The 17,937-nt window shown below is 41.4% G+C and overlaps 1 protein-coding gene across 2 annotated transcripts; it reads right to left on the bottom strand.

Annotated features, from left to right (window-relative positions):
* Positions 1 to 1,362: 1,362 nt before the first annotated feature.
* On the bottom strand, positions 1,363 to 14,662 carry LOC139173896 (tRNA selenocysteine 1-associated protein 1-like). Of its 2 annotated transcripts, none has more exons than XM_070763782.1 (9): positions 14,403 to 14,662; positions 10,966 to 11,063; positions 9,793 to 9,892; positions 9,040 to 9,092; positions 6,953 to 7,084; positions 6,431 to 6,550; positions 5,491 to 5,653; positions 5,321 to 5,354; positions 1,363 to 3,119 (listed from the first exon to the last, which is right to left on the bottom strand). In XM_070763782.1, the coding sequence occupies exons 1-9, from the start codon at positions 14,427 to 14,429 to the stop codon at positions 2,986 to 2,988; spliced, it is 861 nt and encodes a 286-aa protein (XP_070619883.1). In that variant the 5' UTR covers positions 14,430 to 14,662; the 3' UTR covers positions 1,363 to 2,985. The 2 variants fall into 2 exon arrangements, with proteins under 2 accessions (XP_070619883.1, XP_070619882.1); XM_070763781.1 differs by having other exon boundaries at positions 1,363 to 3,137; positions 14,403 to 14,575.
* Positions 14,663 to 17,937: the final 3,275 nt, after the last annotated feature.

Below are 17,937 nucleotides of genomic sequence, written 5' to 3'. Positions count from 1 at the left end.
GTCCTGAGGATAAAACGATAGAGCAGGAGGGAGAGGAAAAGGATAAATATGAAAGAGATGATGCAAGAACAAGAGCTGGGGAGAATATAGGAGAGGAGGCCAGAAAGAAATTGTGAAATGAAATAAATCTTATTTCAATGAGCATTAACAGATTGAATTCACCAACTAAATGAAAGAGAATACTATTTAGATTCATAAAATTAAATTCGGATATAACATACCTTCAGGAGGTGCACATTAAGAGGGACTAAAGGGGAAAAAAGGGGAGTGGTAATAGTAAAAGTTTTTTTGAAAGATAGCAGCATTGTCGCTGGTGTTGAGTAATTTTACGTCATCAGTGTAGACAATGCAGTTGCTTATAATATGATGGCAAAGGTCTGCGGAGAGGGGCGGCATACAAATCTAAATAATAAATAAATACATTTATGTGAAGTATAGTGTGTTCATCCTAAAACACTGCCTTGGGGGACACCACTGTTAACAAGTGCAAGATTTGATAGGGCCCTCCCTCTTTTGACCACTTGTTGCCTGTTTTGACAGAAACACAGCTATCCAATTATACAAGGGTCCAGAAATGCCATAAGATTTTAGTTTTAGAAGTAGTTTGTTGTGTACCACTGAATCAAAGGCTTTAAAGAAGTATATGTAAATTGTGTCTATTGCTTTGCCTTGGTGAAGTTGTGTAGTCCATTTTTTTTGCAGTGAAGGAGTTGCAGAATTAGCAGACAATTTTTTTCTGAAGCCAAATTGTGAAGAGAGTAGGTTGTATCTCTATGTGGAGGGTAATGGATTGGTTTATGATCAAATCCATGACTTTGCAGGTGATGCAACATACAGAGATTGGTCTGTAATATTCAACTAGACTGTGATCTCCCTTATCTCTAACCAGATAAAATATTAAATATTATGTTGCCTAAAGTTGCCATTTTGTGTTCATAAAAACCAGAATTTGTAACAAAAGTGAAAATAATTTGCAGACTTTTTTTTTTTAAACCCATCTTTTTACAGATTCATCCCGTTGTCTTTGTATCTAGAGGTGAATCAAATCTCAAGTGTTCTGCCTGTGGATCACATGTTTGAGAACTACAACCTATCCATAATCCAGTGAAATCCAGGGTATGTACTCTGATTTTCAGATACATTACCTGATGGTAGGAAAATCATACAATTCAATATATGTTTACTTGGTTATTCCATTTCACAAGTATACCATTTTTTACAGGTTATTCTTACCCGGTAAGACTTGCATAAATTCCTCTTCATTTTTTAAAATTGAAAATAAGCCCTGCTACAAATGCACCTTTTTTCCTTTCTCTGCAGAAATTTAACCAGGTGGACAGCCATTGGAGACGTTAACACCCATTTGCTTTTAGCAATGTTCCTTTAATCATCACTACAATAAACGCAGTGTAGTTGTGGGAATCGTCCTATTAACAATACAACTTTTACAGCAATAAGCAAGACATCTCAGGCTGACATGGCCTCTAGTCCTACTTAGAGGCACTAAAAATGCCAGTTTATAAAACTGACCCAGCATTGCTCAAAGCTTCAAAATCTCCAGCCTCCTCTGCAACTTATAACAGAGGTAAAATAAAGGACACAGTATCTGTGTATTCAAAACTGAGGGAAACAACTTCTATTCTTTGAATGCAAGATTATTTATTTATTCATTATAGTTGCGTATCTCAATCCAATTCACCAGTAGCCAGACACTAGGAACTTGTCAATAATTTAACTCATTATCTTCATATTCAGACTGCTTTCAAACTCCACAGCTCATTTGAGGGAGAATTATATTTCTCTTTTCTTTTTCTACTGTTACTAGCAGAGTTTTGAAGTTAGAAAACACTGCTGCATCCTTTCAGTGGCTCCAAATAAAGGTATTATCCAGCTACGGAGTATATAATTAAAATTCCTCTGATCACCTTAGATCAGTGGTGGTGAACCTTTTTTTCCTTGGGTGCCAAAAGGGAGCATGCGCACATGATAGCATGTGCATGCGTGCTCACACCCACAATGCGATGTTTTTTCTGGAGAAAAACGGGCCCAACAGGTTTAACAGAAATTTGCAAACAAACTTCTGGTTGAGCCATTGAGCTGTTTTTTGCCCTCCCCAGGCTTTAGGAAAGCCTCTTGAAGCCTAGGGAGGGTGAAAATGGCCTCCCTCTGCCCTCTGGAATGCTGAAAATCAGTTGGTCAGCATGCATATATGTGCTGGAGCTGACATAGGGCAACATTTCACATGCTCTCAGATATGGCTCCACGTGCCACCTGTGGCCCCCATGCCATAGGTCTGCCATCACTGCCTTAGACTCTTCAATGTGAAAACAGAATATCTGGTTGTTTTAACAGATGTTGCCTCTCTACCCGCTTCAAAATGTAGAATTTGTATCCCTTTCAGAAACTGCGAAAAGTTTGTCCAAGTTATTCCGCCTACTCAAAGGTTTTTTCTCCTCCAAGTGCACTTTTGCTTCAAGATAATTTCTACAGAGATTTATTTCAACAAAGCAAAAGAATGGGCTCATGGAGCTGTTTCACGGACCTGCTTCTGACTCCTGATCCCACTTACCCTATGGAGAACACCAGAGATACCGCACTTCTTTTTTTTTCAATTGTAGTTGGAGTTAAGATTTCCCACCTTTTATTTAGTTCATAAATTAGAACTTCTTGGCTAGGATAAATACGTCTTGCCTTAGGATCAATAGGGGGGTGAATGGGGGGCGGGGGGTGGGAGGAGAAGAAATGAAACTAAGTCCCCAAGTTCTAATTTCGTCTCAAATAAAAGTGACCACCATCCTCCTCAGCTACGGTCTGCTGCTCCACGAGTCCAGGAAGAACCCAAAGCTGCCCTTTGCATCCTTGAGTTGAGAATCTGGTGGAGATATAGGGACGAGTCCGTTTGCAGCTGCAACTTCCATGCGCTTTGGCAGGAATCCACGGCCCACAGGCACACGGCTCGGAGGGAGCATCTCAGCAACACGTCCATTAAGCAGCTTGGAGCTCTGAAGAAACACTGTCCAAAGGCTGCCAATGGCATTCTATCAAGGCATCGTAGAGTTCTTCGCTCTGCTCCATAAACTGCTTGTTGGCTTCACTCACATCTGTATGGGGCATCGGATCTGCCAACGGAAGGAAGCCTACATGAGTGAATTTCGGAAGACATTTGTGTGAGTGCTGAAATGCAGAGTTCTTCGTGGTTTGGACCATTTTATCTTGATTTACATATGCTCCAATATCAATCCAATAACATTTAAATATGTTAAAGGGTTGAAAAAGGTTCAGGAGGAAAATGTTTTTAGTAGGAAAGTGAACACAAGAACAAGGGGGCACAATCTGAGGTTAGTTGGGGGAAAGATCAGAAGCAACGTGAGAAAATATTATTTTACAGTGATCCCCCGTTTATTGCGTCCCCAACCATTGCGAACAGGGTACTTCGCTATTTTTCAACCCGGAAGTCAAAAATACCATCTACGCATGCGTGCCGGGCACGCATGCGTAGATGGCAGCGGCTTCCCTGGGTCTTCCCCCTCTTGCTGGCGTCAGCGAGGAGTTTCCCCACCGCCCACGCAAACTCCTCGCTGCCGCCCGCCCTTCGCCCGCCCACGCCGTTCATTCTCGCCGCTTTTGAGCTGAGTCCGGGAGCGAATTCGCTTCCGGACTCAGCTCAAAACCGCCGATACCAAGCGGCAAGGAACGGCTTCTCTCGGCGCTTTCGAGCTGACAGCTCGAAAGCGCCGAGACAAGCCGTTCCTTGCCGCTTGCTATCGGTGCTTTTGAGCTGAGTCCGGAAGCGAATTCGCTTCCGAACTCAGCTCAAAAGCGCCGAGAGCCAGCGCCCCCGGACCCCCAACCCGGGTTTGGGGGGCTGCTAGGAAGCCCTCCATGCCGGCGGCAAACAGCCGCCCCGCCCCCGATCTTCGGCTCCTCGCTAGCGCTGTGGGAGTAAAAACACCGTCTGCACATGCGCAGACGGTGTTTTTACTTCCGCATCGCTACTTCGCGAAAACCCGCTCGTTGCGGGGGCTCCTGGAACGGAACCCTCGCAACGAGCGGGGGATCACTGTACTGAAAGAGTAGTAGATGCTTGGAACAAACTTCCAGCAGACGTGGTTGGTAAATCCACAGTAACTGAATTTATATGCCTGGGATAAACATACAGTATATCCATCTTAAAATAAAATACAGGAAATAGTAAAAGGGCAGACTAGATGGACCATGAGGTCTTTTTCTGCTGTCAATCTTCTGTTTCTATGTTTCTGATCGGAATTTTTCCTACACAGGCAACCTCTTTGAACAATTAAACCAGAACCCCAAACGTTGGTTCAATGTTTTCTCCAAGCTTATGTAAATCAACATACAAAGGTCCAAACCACTGGATGAAATAAAAAATGGAGGGTTAAGAAACATTTCACTTAAACAAAGGGATTCTTTGTATAAATAAAATGCCTGATCATACAGCAACTAGTGAAATAAAGATAAGAGTGGTCAAAAGTGGGCAGTTTTCCATGCATTCATCTCAAGCACTTTAACTTACGAGAATAAAAATCTATAAAACTGTTTCTCAAACTTTTGGAGTATACAGTACTCTTAATGAGAGTTACCTACATATGGCAATAGCATTTCGACTTATGTGCCGCTTCACAATGCTTTACAGCCCTCCCTACACTGTTTACAAAATCAGCATATTTCCCCCAACAATCTGCGTCCTTGTTCTGCCGACCTCAGAAGGATGGAAGGCTGAGTCAACCATGATTGAATTCCTGGCAGCAGGCAGAGTTAACTTGCAATACTGCATTCTAATCACTCTCTTACCATGCAGGGATGTCATAGCATATCAAAAACACACTTTTGACCAATTAAATATAGACTGGGCTTTTCTTCCCATTACCATTTGCATTGTAAATGCAAATACTTACTAGGATTAACAAATATATTTAATTATATGGCTTCTGCATGCCCCATTTTTGAGCCTTTTTGATGGAGTTTTTCCAGCTTTTTTCAGCCCATTTTTTATTCCCCCACCCTTTTGAAAAAACAGGCCGAAAAGAGACAGGCCAAAAAAAGCCTCAAAAATGGATCCAAAAAGGCCTCGAAAATGGGCCAAAGTGCCTCAAAAATGAGCCAGAAAAAACTTCAAAAACAGGCTGAAAAAAGCCCCCCCCCCCTAAAAAACCCCCAAGCAGAAAAAAGGCTGGAAAAGGCCCAAAAAAAGGCCTGAAAATGGGATGTGCAGAGGTCAAGAGCTTTTTAGTTGTTATTTTCCTCTTCTAAATTTAGGTGCCTTATAGACCTAAAAATATGGTACAATAAGCAAACTTACCTTCCAATGCATCTTCACCCACTTCTTCATATGTCTGCAATAGTGAGAATTACAAATGATAAAGGAATCAAAACTTGTTTATTTAGAAGCATTTAACACAAAGCTTTACAGGACTTACATAGCGTAAGGACTGCACAGTTCTGATAACGCCTAGAAATCTTTACTCTCACCTGCATGGTGTTCTGTGTGTAGCCATATTGTGGGTAGCTGTAGCTGTAACTGCCTGTGTTTTGATCATATCCCCAATGGGCATAGTAGTTCTGATACTGTTGGTAGTACTGGTTATAGTTATAATTATACATCTGATTGTACTCCACCATCTTCAGCCGATTACTTGGGAAAGAAACAAGGGTGGGGGATGAAGACAGAGTCAATGACAAGAATTCTGTAACATTTCTGAACAAAATTTAATTTATGACAAAAATCCTAAAATTATATGAATTTCATTCCAAGGCCATCAGCTATATATACTATTAAAAGTCTCTGTATTTGTAACCTTCAATCTCAAGGCAAATGATTTTTGAATCAAGGGATCTCAAATGGTCTGACATAAAGTTTGTATCCAAAATCCAGGATTCATGACTCCAAAGCAAATGAAATTTCAAGGATTTTCAGACCAGTTGTGTTGGTAAAGTTGTGCTCCTTACCAGCTTCTCACAAGCAAAATCAATGGGAAAGCTGGTAGGAAATATGAACTTACTCCCACTGCTTTTTTTGTCCACTTCTGGTTGTTTTGATTGTATGTTTACATAGGGAAATATTACTGAAACAATGACCCACGCAGGTTGTCCAGTAAATTATAACTGTTCTGTTGAGTAGTGTTTGTGGTTGTTTTATTCACTGCATCCCATTATCTTAGGAATAAGGAAGCTATGGCACTCCAAATGGGCCGAATTATAGCTCACAGCATCTTCAGCATTAGAACAGGTTGGCTGGCATTGCTTGGGAGTTTGGTAACATCTGGAGGCCCACAAGTTACCCGAATTTATGGTAAGTCAAGCTTATAGGGTGGATCCCTAAGGAATCCATCCTTAAATTAATGTACTTATCTGAATCCTTTTAGACCACCTCAGAACTGCGGAATTAAGCACACCTTCCATCTATACTTACGCTTTTGGTATGGCAACGCTCAAGCGTATCGGCTTACAACCAAGACCGACAGCCCCCTGGCACTCTACCAGTGCTCTCTTCTGCTCCAGTTCATCTGAGAATTTCGCAAAACCATAGCCTCTGTAAAAACACAGAATAAGCAACAGGAAGGTAAAATAAGAGGTCACCTTGCACAATGTCTATGGAGATTCTCAATCATGCAGGTCATGGCAAGCTTGCACCTTCTAAGAAGCTATAACAGAACTTTCTGAAGTCTTGTTGACTTGTTTGCCATCTCATTTTTCTGAAACATTCCTTATAAAAAATCGTGGTGCATAATTTGGTAGCCTTAACTCACTAAGAGTATAAAAGGGAATATTCGCTCCCATGAGGATAGGGAGCAAGGTCCCCAGAGATCTTCAAAACATGTTTTCAACTTATACTTGATGTAACAGAAGGAGCATCCTTCACTCAAGGACAGCTTTCCTTCATCCATTGCAAAACAGGAACAAATAAAGCAAGGCACATTTTGGAAAAACTTACTTGGAAACGCCCATCTGATCCACGATCACTTTTCCACCCCGACATGATGGGTATACTTTTACAAAAAATTTATATATCATCCCGTCATCTACATCAGGGGAAAGATTCCCAACAAACAGGGAATATTCTGGGCTGTGGGGAAAAAATAGAGAAAGAATAGGAATTGTCCATAGGCAGCTGTCAACAAAACTCAAAATTAGCATCTGTGAATTATTTTAGATGATGTGTGTGTGTGTGTGTATAAATGTGTGTGCAATGGGCTGTACTGAATTAAAACCCAGTGGTAGCATTTTTGCAGAATGATTGTAGAACTTCGATATATCCGACCCCAAAAATGGCAGCTGTGAGGTATATAACCAGTCACAAGACTGAAAGCTTTAATATTCAATCATATTTAATACCACACTATCTAGGTTTGTTATAGCCACATCCCTTCAAAACCTGAGACATTCTTGGAAGTAAAGGTGATGTTGAAGCCAGTCTGTTTTGCTTTGCTGGACGTTATTACTTCCTACCATCTTTGTTTAAAGAAAAATTTATCTGGGAAGCCCACAGTTACTGAGTTTATTTATAAAGGAGATAAATGCATATGGTGCCTTCTGTAGTTGAAAACAGGGAACTACAGGGAAGGGAAGACTAAAAAAATGAATTGAAACCTATTTCAAGTCTTATGCCATAATTTTACTCTTTAAAAACACAGTAGGAGGCTTTGTCTCCTTCTTTTTCCCCCCCAAGAAAACCAATGACAGTTGTAACCTTTCACTGTGTTCAGTCTAAGCAAAACTGTTACGTCAGTGTTTTACAACCTCAACAAATTTAACGTGTGGATTTTACTTTCCAGAATTCCCCAGCCAGCGTTTTGCTTGGTGAAGAATTTTTAAAAGTTGCAGACATCAAGAAATATGTCTTTAAAGCAACTGTTTAATTTCATTTTACATTCTCCTGTCCCTTGATAACTCCAAATACCTATTCAGAAGGGGAAAGGGCTGCATTTATTTAGATGCTTGGCTGAAAAATATGCTGAAAAGTTATTTTTAAGACAAATAGTTCTCCCAAACAAATGAATACCTTTTAGTTTTAAATGTAAGTGTAATTTGGAACTGTCCCCATGAGGTACCAAGCAATACCATCTGCTCTCCTGTGATAAGCAGAACTCCAGCCATCATTGATATGCCATGTGTTCCTACCTTATAGAAAGTTTCACTATGTCCTCTATCTTAGTTAACCTCTGAACATTAAATAATAGTTTTAGTAACAAGATGTGGAAGCTATCTTCATGTTCCTGAGCATTCCACCGAATAACAGTCATTAACAATACCACAAGAAACCATGAGCAGGGCTCCAAATGCTTTTACAGTTAATAGAAACAGCCTCAACGTTTATTTCTGTTTCTACCATCCCATCCCCACCCAAATACAGGGTATAACTTCTCAACCTTAGCAACTTTAATATCTGTGGACTTCAACTCCCAGAATTCTCCAGTCGGCATTTTCCCCACTTAGGAAAATCCATTCAGTTTCCTAGAGAAATGAAATGCCTTTGGCATAGCATTGCTTTTCAATGGACTAAAACATGTATAAACTAAGGGGCCCCATTCTTTGGAATTCAGGCTGTTGGTGCCATTGAAGCTTAATAGTTTGCAGAGTGAAAGGTGCCACAATCCTGTTTGCTGCCTTATCCAAGAAAGTGATTGCTGAGGCTATAAGTTAATGAGTAAATTGCATCCACAGTAACCACTGCAATGGATAATAGCAGCCTTAGCAATATGAGCTGGAAAAAAACGTGTTGCAGAACTCCCAGGGAATTTTCATCCACTATAGGGGTAGGTGAAGTTGGCTCTTTTATGACTTGTGGACTTCAACTCCCAGAATTCCTGAGCCAATCATGCTAGCTCATACTAGTGAAGTACACATGTCATAGAAGAGCCAACTTGCCAACCCCTGCACTAGCACAATGCCGCTGCATGGGGCACTTGCATAAGGATTACCCTTCAGGATTGTCTTAGGGGAAAATAAGCTGAATATCACAATGGTGCCCACATAAAAAGATAAGAACTGTGTAAATGCTTCTCTTAGAATTTAGCTTACCTGTTATCAGGTTGCTTCCCAGATGTGGCATAGTTTAATTTAAAGCGCTTTGTCTGAAATACAAAGTAAAGATGCAAACACATATTTTAAACATGACGGTTCAAGGGAAATAACAATTATAGAGGTTTTAAAAGTAACTGAGTTTTGCTAAATGGTGATTTGGTTTAGCTCTTTCTGTTCTTATTGTAAGTGGAACAGAAAGCTCCCATAAAAGGCATACTGAAAGATTTTTGTACAGACTGAAACATGTTAGCTGGGATAAGCACCTTCCCTTACTATTCTGATTATTTAGTGAACCCAACCACATAATATTTTTTGCAGTACAATTGCCGCACTAGAAACCAGGAGATTGCAAGTTCTAGTCTTGCCTTAGGCATAAAAACCTGCTAGGTGACTTTGAGCCAGAGTTCTAGCCCCACCTTAGGTATGAATGCTGGCTAAGTGATTTTTGGGCCACTTATCAGGAGACTCTTCATCCTGTTTAGGCATGAAAGCCACTTTGAGTTGACCAATACACATAAAAGGCAGCATAAAATATTTATTTATATCTTTCCTTTATAATTTTTATACATAATTCAAACAATTCAAGGCGGGGAAGATACCAAATACATCTTCCTCCCCGTATTTTCCCTACAAGGCAGATTGGACTGAGAATGATAGGATTTAGGAATCCCAACAGCATAAGTTGAATTTCTTCACAAGTATGTATGCTTAGGATTTCAGACTGGCCTTTCAGAAGAGCTTTTTACTTACAGGGGTGGCACCAGGAAGGGGTTTTCTGTTGAATTTATGTAAACATTTCTCTGCTGTGGCCAGATCAGCAAATTCTACAAAGCAATAGCCTGCTGAAATCCTGGAAGGAGAGAAATAGGTCATTCATTGCCTGCGTTTCTGCCTGTCAGTGAAAAATGTTGTGGAGAATAATACTACCAATGTTTACTAGCCACAATAGCTATATATTACCTCCGGTGTCAAGGCAGTACGCCTCTCAAATCCCAGTTGCTGGAAAACACTAGCAGGAGGGCGCTATTGCTCTCATGTCCTGCTTATGAGTTTCCCAGAGGTATCCCCTTGGCCATTGTGGGAACAGAATGCTGGGCTAGATAGGCCTTTGGTCTGATCCAGCATAATTCTTCTTATGTTCTGCTTTACTGCAAAGTGAGAGATCAGGACTTGGCAATCATATCTCAAACAACGTGTCAAATTATGTTCTGCAACAGAGGCCATAGAGATGGCGACCAGGATAACAGCTTTTCCAGTAGTGTCAACCTGTTTACAGAGTGATGTTCTCAAGACAAATTAAGGCGGCATTCATAAAGGTACCAGATTGAAATTACATGCACTTGAAAAGGAATCATTCATGACCTGTCTTTTGATTGTTTTAACAAATTTTGGCAGAAACGTTTTGGGTGGCACTCCCATTCTTAGAAAGGACTAGGACAGGGAGCTACAGTCGATCAGTGAACGAAGACTGATCTAATAGATTGACTCTGCATAAGCATTGCATCTTGTCCCTGTGACAAACTAGATAGGGTTAATTAACAGGGGCTCACTTTATGAGATGCCCCGAAATCACAACATGACTTGTTTAATCTTAGCCTAATGTAGAGTAGGAACCATAATATACCATAGTTTAAGCATCACGTAGCAGTTACAATATAGTGGCTTATTCAATAAAGCATGGTTAAACTGTGGTCTACTAGCACAAGGTAGGAATTAAAGCAGTATCCAAGTCACACAATCTGTAGAAAATAACCTCTCCTTCCCACCAAAATATGTACATCAATAGCCAATACACGAAAAACAATCTATTCTGAATATGCACATCAACAGCCAATAAATTAAAAAAATAAACAAGCAAATAACCCCATCAATCTATTCTGAATATACACATTAACAGCCAACAAATAAAAAACAAATCAATACCCTGTCAATCTATTCCGAATTATCTTCACACTCAGGATTAGTTGTCCCATAGTAGCAAAAGCTCTTAAAATGAAATTCTCATCCATATAAGGCTCCAGCTAGAGAAAGAGAGAGGAGAAAAATAAGATACCATAATACAGCAACAATAAGAATTATATAATTACGTGCCATTTAAGAGATGCTGCTTGACTCTTCTTGCCTGCAGGAAATTGTCTAACAGGAATACACCTGTTATTAGAACAAACTTCCTGAAATGAAGCTGCTAACTCTCTGAAGAAAGGGAAAGAGAAGCTGCAGTATTTTTCACATTTCCATGCATGGCAGCCTACTTCCTTAAACAGGAAAACATTTCAATGATAGTTAAACCATCCACAACAGATTGTGTATTGCTTCGTGCATTGTCTTCTTTTAAAAAAAATCTAAAAGGGAATCGTGTAGCCTGTCTCTGTTCCAACCCATTAGATATTATGAACTGCTACTGAAATTAAAACTTAGAACCTGTTATTGAATTAAAATCTTTCTTCCTTTGTTGATCCCTTTCCTCCCTTCTCGTTTTGCATCTCTATTTGAAATGGACTATTACTCAAAAGTTAAGAGAGCCACAGGTGGAGGAGACTAGGAATAGGATAGCACTGGATGCATTTGATGGAAACTGACAGATGGTAATTTTTATCAGTGCCTTACTCCCAGCCCCAGCAAGGCGGCAACAGCAAACCACTGCTGACAAACCTTGAGAAGTTAATTGCAGGGACTCTTAGTCCAGGCATTCACTGAGAGTCAACTGGCTGACTTGAAAACACACATAAATACATATCTCCGATTAAAATAGAGACTAACAAGAGTTGGGAGGGACCTCGGAGGTCTTCTAGTCCAACCCTCTGCTCAAGCAGGAGACTCCTCTACTATTCCAGACAAGTAGCTGTCTTAAATGCCTTTAGTAATATCCCAACTCTGTAAACCTCTAAATGCAGGGGTATCCAACCTTGGGAGACTTTAAGACTTGTGGAGTCTTAAAGTTCCCCAAGGTTGGAGCCCCCTGCCTTAATAGAATAGAATAGAATAGAATTTTATTGACCAAGTGTGATTGGACACACAAGGAATTTGTCTTGGTGCATATGCTCTCACCGTACATAAAATAAAATATACATTTGTCAAGAATCATGTGGTACGACACTTAATGATTGTCATAGGGGTCAAATAAGCAATGAAGAATATTAATAAAAAATATTAGGATATAAGCAACAAGTTACAGTCATACAGTCAACATGGGAGGAAATGGGTGATAAGAATGATGAGAAAAACTAGTAGAATAGAAGTGCAGATTTAGTAGAAAGTCTGACAGTGTTGAGGGAATTATTTGTTTAGTAGAGTGATGGCGTTCAGAAAAAAACTGTTCTTGTGTCTAGTTGTCTTGGTGTGCAATGCTCTGTAGCGACGTTTGGAGGGTAGGAGTTGAAACAGTTTGTGTCCAGGATGTGAGGGGTCAGTAAATATTTTCACCGCCCTCTTTTTGACAGGTCCTCAATGGAAGGCAGATTGGCAGCAATTGCTTTTTCTGCAGTTCTGACTGTCCTCTGAAATCTGTGTTGGTCCTGTTGGATTGCAGCACCAAACCAGACAGTTATAGAGGTGCAGATACATACTCAATGATTCCTCTGTAGAACTGTATCAGCAGCTCCTTGGGCAGTTTGAGCTTCCTGAGCTGGCACAGAAAGAACATTCTTTGTTGTGCTTTTTTGATGATGTTTTTGATGTTAGGTGACCATTTTAGGTCTTGAGATATGATAGAACCTAGAAATTTGAAGGTCTCTACTGTTGATACTGTGTTGTCTAGTATTGTAAGAGGTTTGAAAAGCGGTATACAGTATAAGTCTAAGTGCTATTGCTATACCCATCCACTGCCAAATCAAAAGCAATAACAAAAACCAGGACAAAGACAGCAGGACAAAGGAACCCTGCCACTGGAAGTTATCCAAATCCAACCCTCTCACACAGAGCAGATTTGGATGATGTCTTTAAGCTCCCCCTCCCAGCAGAGGGGTGCTGTCCAGATTTTTTTGGGGGGGGGAGGGTGTTTCTAATTTCTTCTCTCCCCCCCCCCAAGAGGGGGAACCTCTGGCACTTTTAAAAAAAAGATTTATTAGATTTTGCAAATTGAAGCAAAAATATACATCACAATCATCTTTTTACAGATCTTTACCTACTTTGTAATATTTCTTTTTAACACACCTATATACAATATACAGTATTTGTTTTTATTTTAAAGAATGAAGTAGATAGATGTATAAATATATTAGCTTATGGCTATATAGAGATATCAATAAGTAAGTACATAAGTATTTATCAAGATGAAAGTAAAAAGATAAGTATGTAAGTGACTTGCTTTGTTTATCCATCCGTTTTTGTATGTCCTTATTCAGTATGTATGTATATTTATTTATTAGATTTCTATGCTGCCCTTCTGGAGGTGACTCAGGGTGGCGTACAACATTATAAATGCAACAATTCATATAAAGAAATCTAAATTACTTTAAAAAGAATTATACAAAATTACTAAAAATGTTAGAAAAGCCACATATTCATCCAATTCAATCATTCATAATATGGAGTGTTTGGGGGGGGGAGACAATCTCATCACTCACGGCCCCCCATGCCCAAACTTTGAAGGACTTCAAAGTTTTACCAAAGCAGGGTGTCCAGGGGGAAAGCATTTTGAAATTTCCTGATATTTCCCTGTAACCTGTGATTGGCTATGTGGTGGAGAAATATTGGTAGCTGAGGAAGCAAGTTGTTGCCACAGTTATGCTTATTTTTGCTTGACTCTGCCAGGCAGTGCGATTCAGGGTTTGTTTTTTTACATGATTTCCCTGACTTTTACACATTTTAATACAGTTTGCCCCCCCCCCATTTATTCTGGGGTTTTTTTTCATGAATTCCCTGACAATTCTCTGATATTTCCTGAATAGCTGATTTCCCTGATTTCCAGGTTTGCTGGACACCCTGGAAAGACCAGGAGGGAGGGGGCAGTACGTATCTCCGGAAGGAGTGCGTTCCAGAGGGCTGGGGACGCCACAGAGAAGGCTCTTCCCGTAGGCCCCGCCAGTGGACATTGCTTCACAGTAATGTATTTTATCTCTTTTTGTGTGCACTAACACATGGCACTAACCTTCTGGCAGTTCAATACCGTGGAGGGCAGCGAGATCCACCACCCCCAGGACCCCCCCTCCTCAGCTTCATCCCCCCCCTCTTCCCTCAGAGGGTCTCCTCGCATATCCAAGCCCCTCGACGGGCCTGCGCGACCACCGGCACACCCTCGGCTCTCGCCCCGAGGAGAGAAGCCCGGGCAGCGACCACCCAGCCCACGAGGGGTTTCAAGTCAGCCGGCCGGGCTCAGGGCGCCGCGCCCCCAGACCCACCACCCGCCGCCTTCAACTCACGTCTCCCATCCACAGGTAGGCGGTCATGCTGCTCTCGCCGCCCCAGGCCGCGGGGCGGGCGACGGGGATAGCCTGCCCCGCTCAGCCCCGCCGCCCCTTCCGAGGACCCCGCCTCGCTTTCTCCCTCGGCGCGAGGTTTATGCCCCCCTCTTCCCCTCCGGCGGGCGAGAGGCGGAAGAAGGCCGGAGCGGCGGCGGCAGGGCCTCCCCCCACAGCGTCCCCTGCCTTAGCGGAGGAGTCTCTGCAGCGGCCCGTCCTCCGGAGACTCAGCTCAGCTCTGGGCTCAAGTGCTCCTGCTCGGTGTGAGAAACTTATGTGGACTGTACACATTCTGTGTTAAACTCCTGCTCACACACACCTTTGTGTTCCTCCTCCAGCTTACAAAGGTGGGTAAAATGAGGATCCAGATTGTTGGGGGCAATAGGCTGACAGTAAACTGCTTAGAGAGGGCTGTAAAAGCACTGTAAAGCAGTGTATAAGTCTTAAATGCAATTGCAATTGCTATCACATCTCTGCATTTTGATGCCACCTCTGGGAAGACCTTCTTTAGACCTTGCATGCACCCTGATCTAATGAATTATTGGAATGAGATGAGAGCCTGTGAGACTAATAATGGACATTAAACATTTTAGAATAGAACAATATCTCCAGCAATTTCTCTTTCAGAAAGAGATGTTTCCATATTTGTCTCTTGCTGGGCAAGCCTTTAAAATTCATTTGTAAGTGATCAATCTCCCATATGTATAACTAATTTCTAATTCTGTCCCCCTTGGCCATAAAATGGATTTGTTTTAAAATACACACCCCTCCAATATCTTTAATTTATTTAGATCAATTGGAAGAGGTTATTAAGGCACCTCATCTGCAGCCTTCCAGATTCATTGATTTATTTGCTGCCCAATCCTGTAGGACTCAGGGTGGCTTACATCAATAAAGCAATACAAAAAATTAAGCAATAAAACCCCATTAAGCTAAAACAGCCCCATTAAAACAGCCTTGATAAATTTTATCCAAAGGGAATGAGAAAGGGGAAGCTGGAGCACATATCTTAATATGTATTAAATGGTTTTTTTGTAATCCATTCTGAAAGATCCTTCAGAGAAGGGGTCGCCAACCTCAGCAATTTTAAGCCTGGAGGACTTCAACTCCCAGAATTCCGCAGTCAGAGGGGAAGTCCTCCAGGCTTAAAGTAGGCAAGGTTGGAGACCCTGCTTCAGAGGGTGATAGGTGGGGTTTTGTTTTGCATAATAAACATTTTAAGTAGCACAAAGAAAACTGTAGTGCTGAGATAAAACGTGCTTTGAGTTGTATTTTTCATATTTGTGCCCTGCTTTTTCTTTTAACAGTTCAAGATAAGATTCTCACAGTTATTCTCAACCAAACACATTTTATGAGTTTATTATGAAAATAACATAATAATACTCATAACACTCAAAAAATGTGTTTGGTTAAGAATAACCTAAATGGCTGAGCTAGTTGAGTAGTTCAAAGTTCAATTCTAGGTTTAGAAAGCTTAGAACTACGTTATTTTAAAGACAACCCAAGCACAGCCCATAAAATCATCTGCTACAATGCTCTTCCTGTCAATGACTACTTCAGCTTCAACCACAACAACACACGAGCACACAACAGATACAAACCGCTCTAAACTCGACTGCAGGATTATATAACTTTAGTAACTGAGTTGTTGATGCATAGAACTCATTACCAGGCTCTATGCTATCATCTCCTAACCCCCAAAACGTTACCCCTAGATTATCCACTGTTGATCTCTCTCAATTCCTAAGAGGTCAGTAAGGGTACATAAGTGCACCAGCATGCCTTCCGTTCCTGTCCTAATGTTTCTCTTTTACTTATATCATGTATATAAATATTAAGATGGAGTGGCTGTGGGTTTTGCCTCCCAAGGACAATTCCATCTGTCTGTCCATTACCCTGGGGGGGGATTATTGACCCCCTCAGAGAGGGTCCGCAACTTGGGCCTCCTCCTCGATCCACAGCTCACATTAGAGAACCATCTTTCAGCTGTGGCGAGGGGGGCGTTTGCCCAGGTTCGCCTGGTGCACCAGTTGTGGCCCTATTTGGACCGGGACTCATTGCTCAAAGTCACTCATGCCCTCATCACCTCGAGGTTCGACTACTGTAATGCTCTCTACATGGGGCTACCTTTGAAAAGTGTTCGGAAACTTCAGATCGTGCAGAATGCAGCTGCGAGAGCAGTCATGGGCTTACCTAGGTATGCCCATGTTTCACCATCACTCCGCAGTCTGCATTGGCTGCTGATCAATTTCCGGTCACAATTCAAAGTGTTGGTTATGACCTTTAAAGCCCTTCATGGCACTGGACTGGAATATCTCCGAGACCGCCTCCTGCCGCATGAATCCCAGCGACCGATTAGGTCCCACAGAGTGGGCCTTCTCCGGGTCCCGTCAACTAAACAATGTCGGTTGGCGGGCCCCAGGGGAAGAGCCTTCTCTGTGGCGGCACCAACTCTCTGGAACCAACTCCCCCCAAAGATTAGAACTGCCCCTACTCTTCCTGCCTTCCGTAAACTCCTTAAAACCCACCTTTGCCGTCAGGCATGGGGGAATTGAAACACCTCCCCCGGGCATGTTCAATTTATATATGGTATGCTTGTGTGTGTGTCTGTTAGTATATGGGGCTCTTTTTTAATCTTAAATATTTAAAGTTATTTGGATTATTTATGATTTGTTCTATCGTGTTGTGAGCCGCCCCGAGTCTTCGGAGAGGGGCGGCATACAAATCTAAATAATTAATAAATAAATAAATAAATTATATCTTCATATACCTCCAATATGTACATGACAAAATAAATAAATAAATAAAAAATAAATAAAAGATCCCAACTAAGGATAGGTAGCTGCTGTAGTTAGCCAAAGCACTTCTGGCTTCTGGTACTGAAAAATAAAGCATTTTCAGAACCCTGGATAGTTCCACAAAGGAACACTTTTTAATTAACTAACATTGTGAAAATTGTTGCTTTGGCATCAATCTAACCTAGTGTTTCCCAACCTTGGCAACTTGAAGATATCTGGACTTCAATTCCCAGTATTCCCCAGCCAGCCAATGCTGGCTGGAGAATTCTGGGAGTTGAAGTCCAAATATCTTCAAGTTGCCAAGGTTGGGAAACACTAGTCTAACCAACACCTTAAAACAGTGCTTCTCAATCAAGGCCACTTAAAAATGTGTGAACTTCACCACTGAGTGAAGATCCTCATTCCCCAGCCGTTTTATGAACTTCTGCAGTTGCAATCCTGATGTGTTACATACCCAGAAAGATTTCACAAAGTTGTTAAGTCATGGTTGTCCCAAAGGTGTCTTTTCAGGGTGCAACTGAACTTTTTTTCTTTGAAGATGTTTCACTTCTCATCCAAGAAGCTTCTTCAGCTCTGAAGACTCTGAGGAAGCTTCTTGGATGAGAAGAGAAACGTCTTCAAAGAAAGAGTCCAGTTGTCTCTTGAAAAAGCACCTTTGGGATACAAGGTTGTTAGTTATCTGAAGCTGAAATTAGTGC

This window comes from Erythrolamprus reginae, chromosome 11 (genome assembly GCF_031021105.1).
Source record: "Erythrolamprus reginae isolate rEryReg1 chromosome 11, rEryReg1.hap1, whole genome shotgun sequence".
NCBI lineage: Eukaryota > Metazoa > Chordata > Lepidosauria > Squamata > Dipsadidae > Erythrolamprus > Erythrolamprus reginae.
The sequence above is the reverse complement of the archived record's forward strand: the minus strand, read 5'-3'. Positions and strand labels throughout refer to the sequence as shown.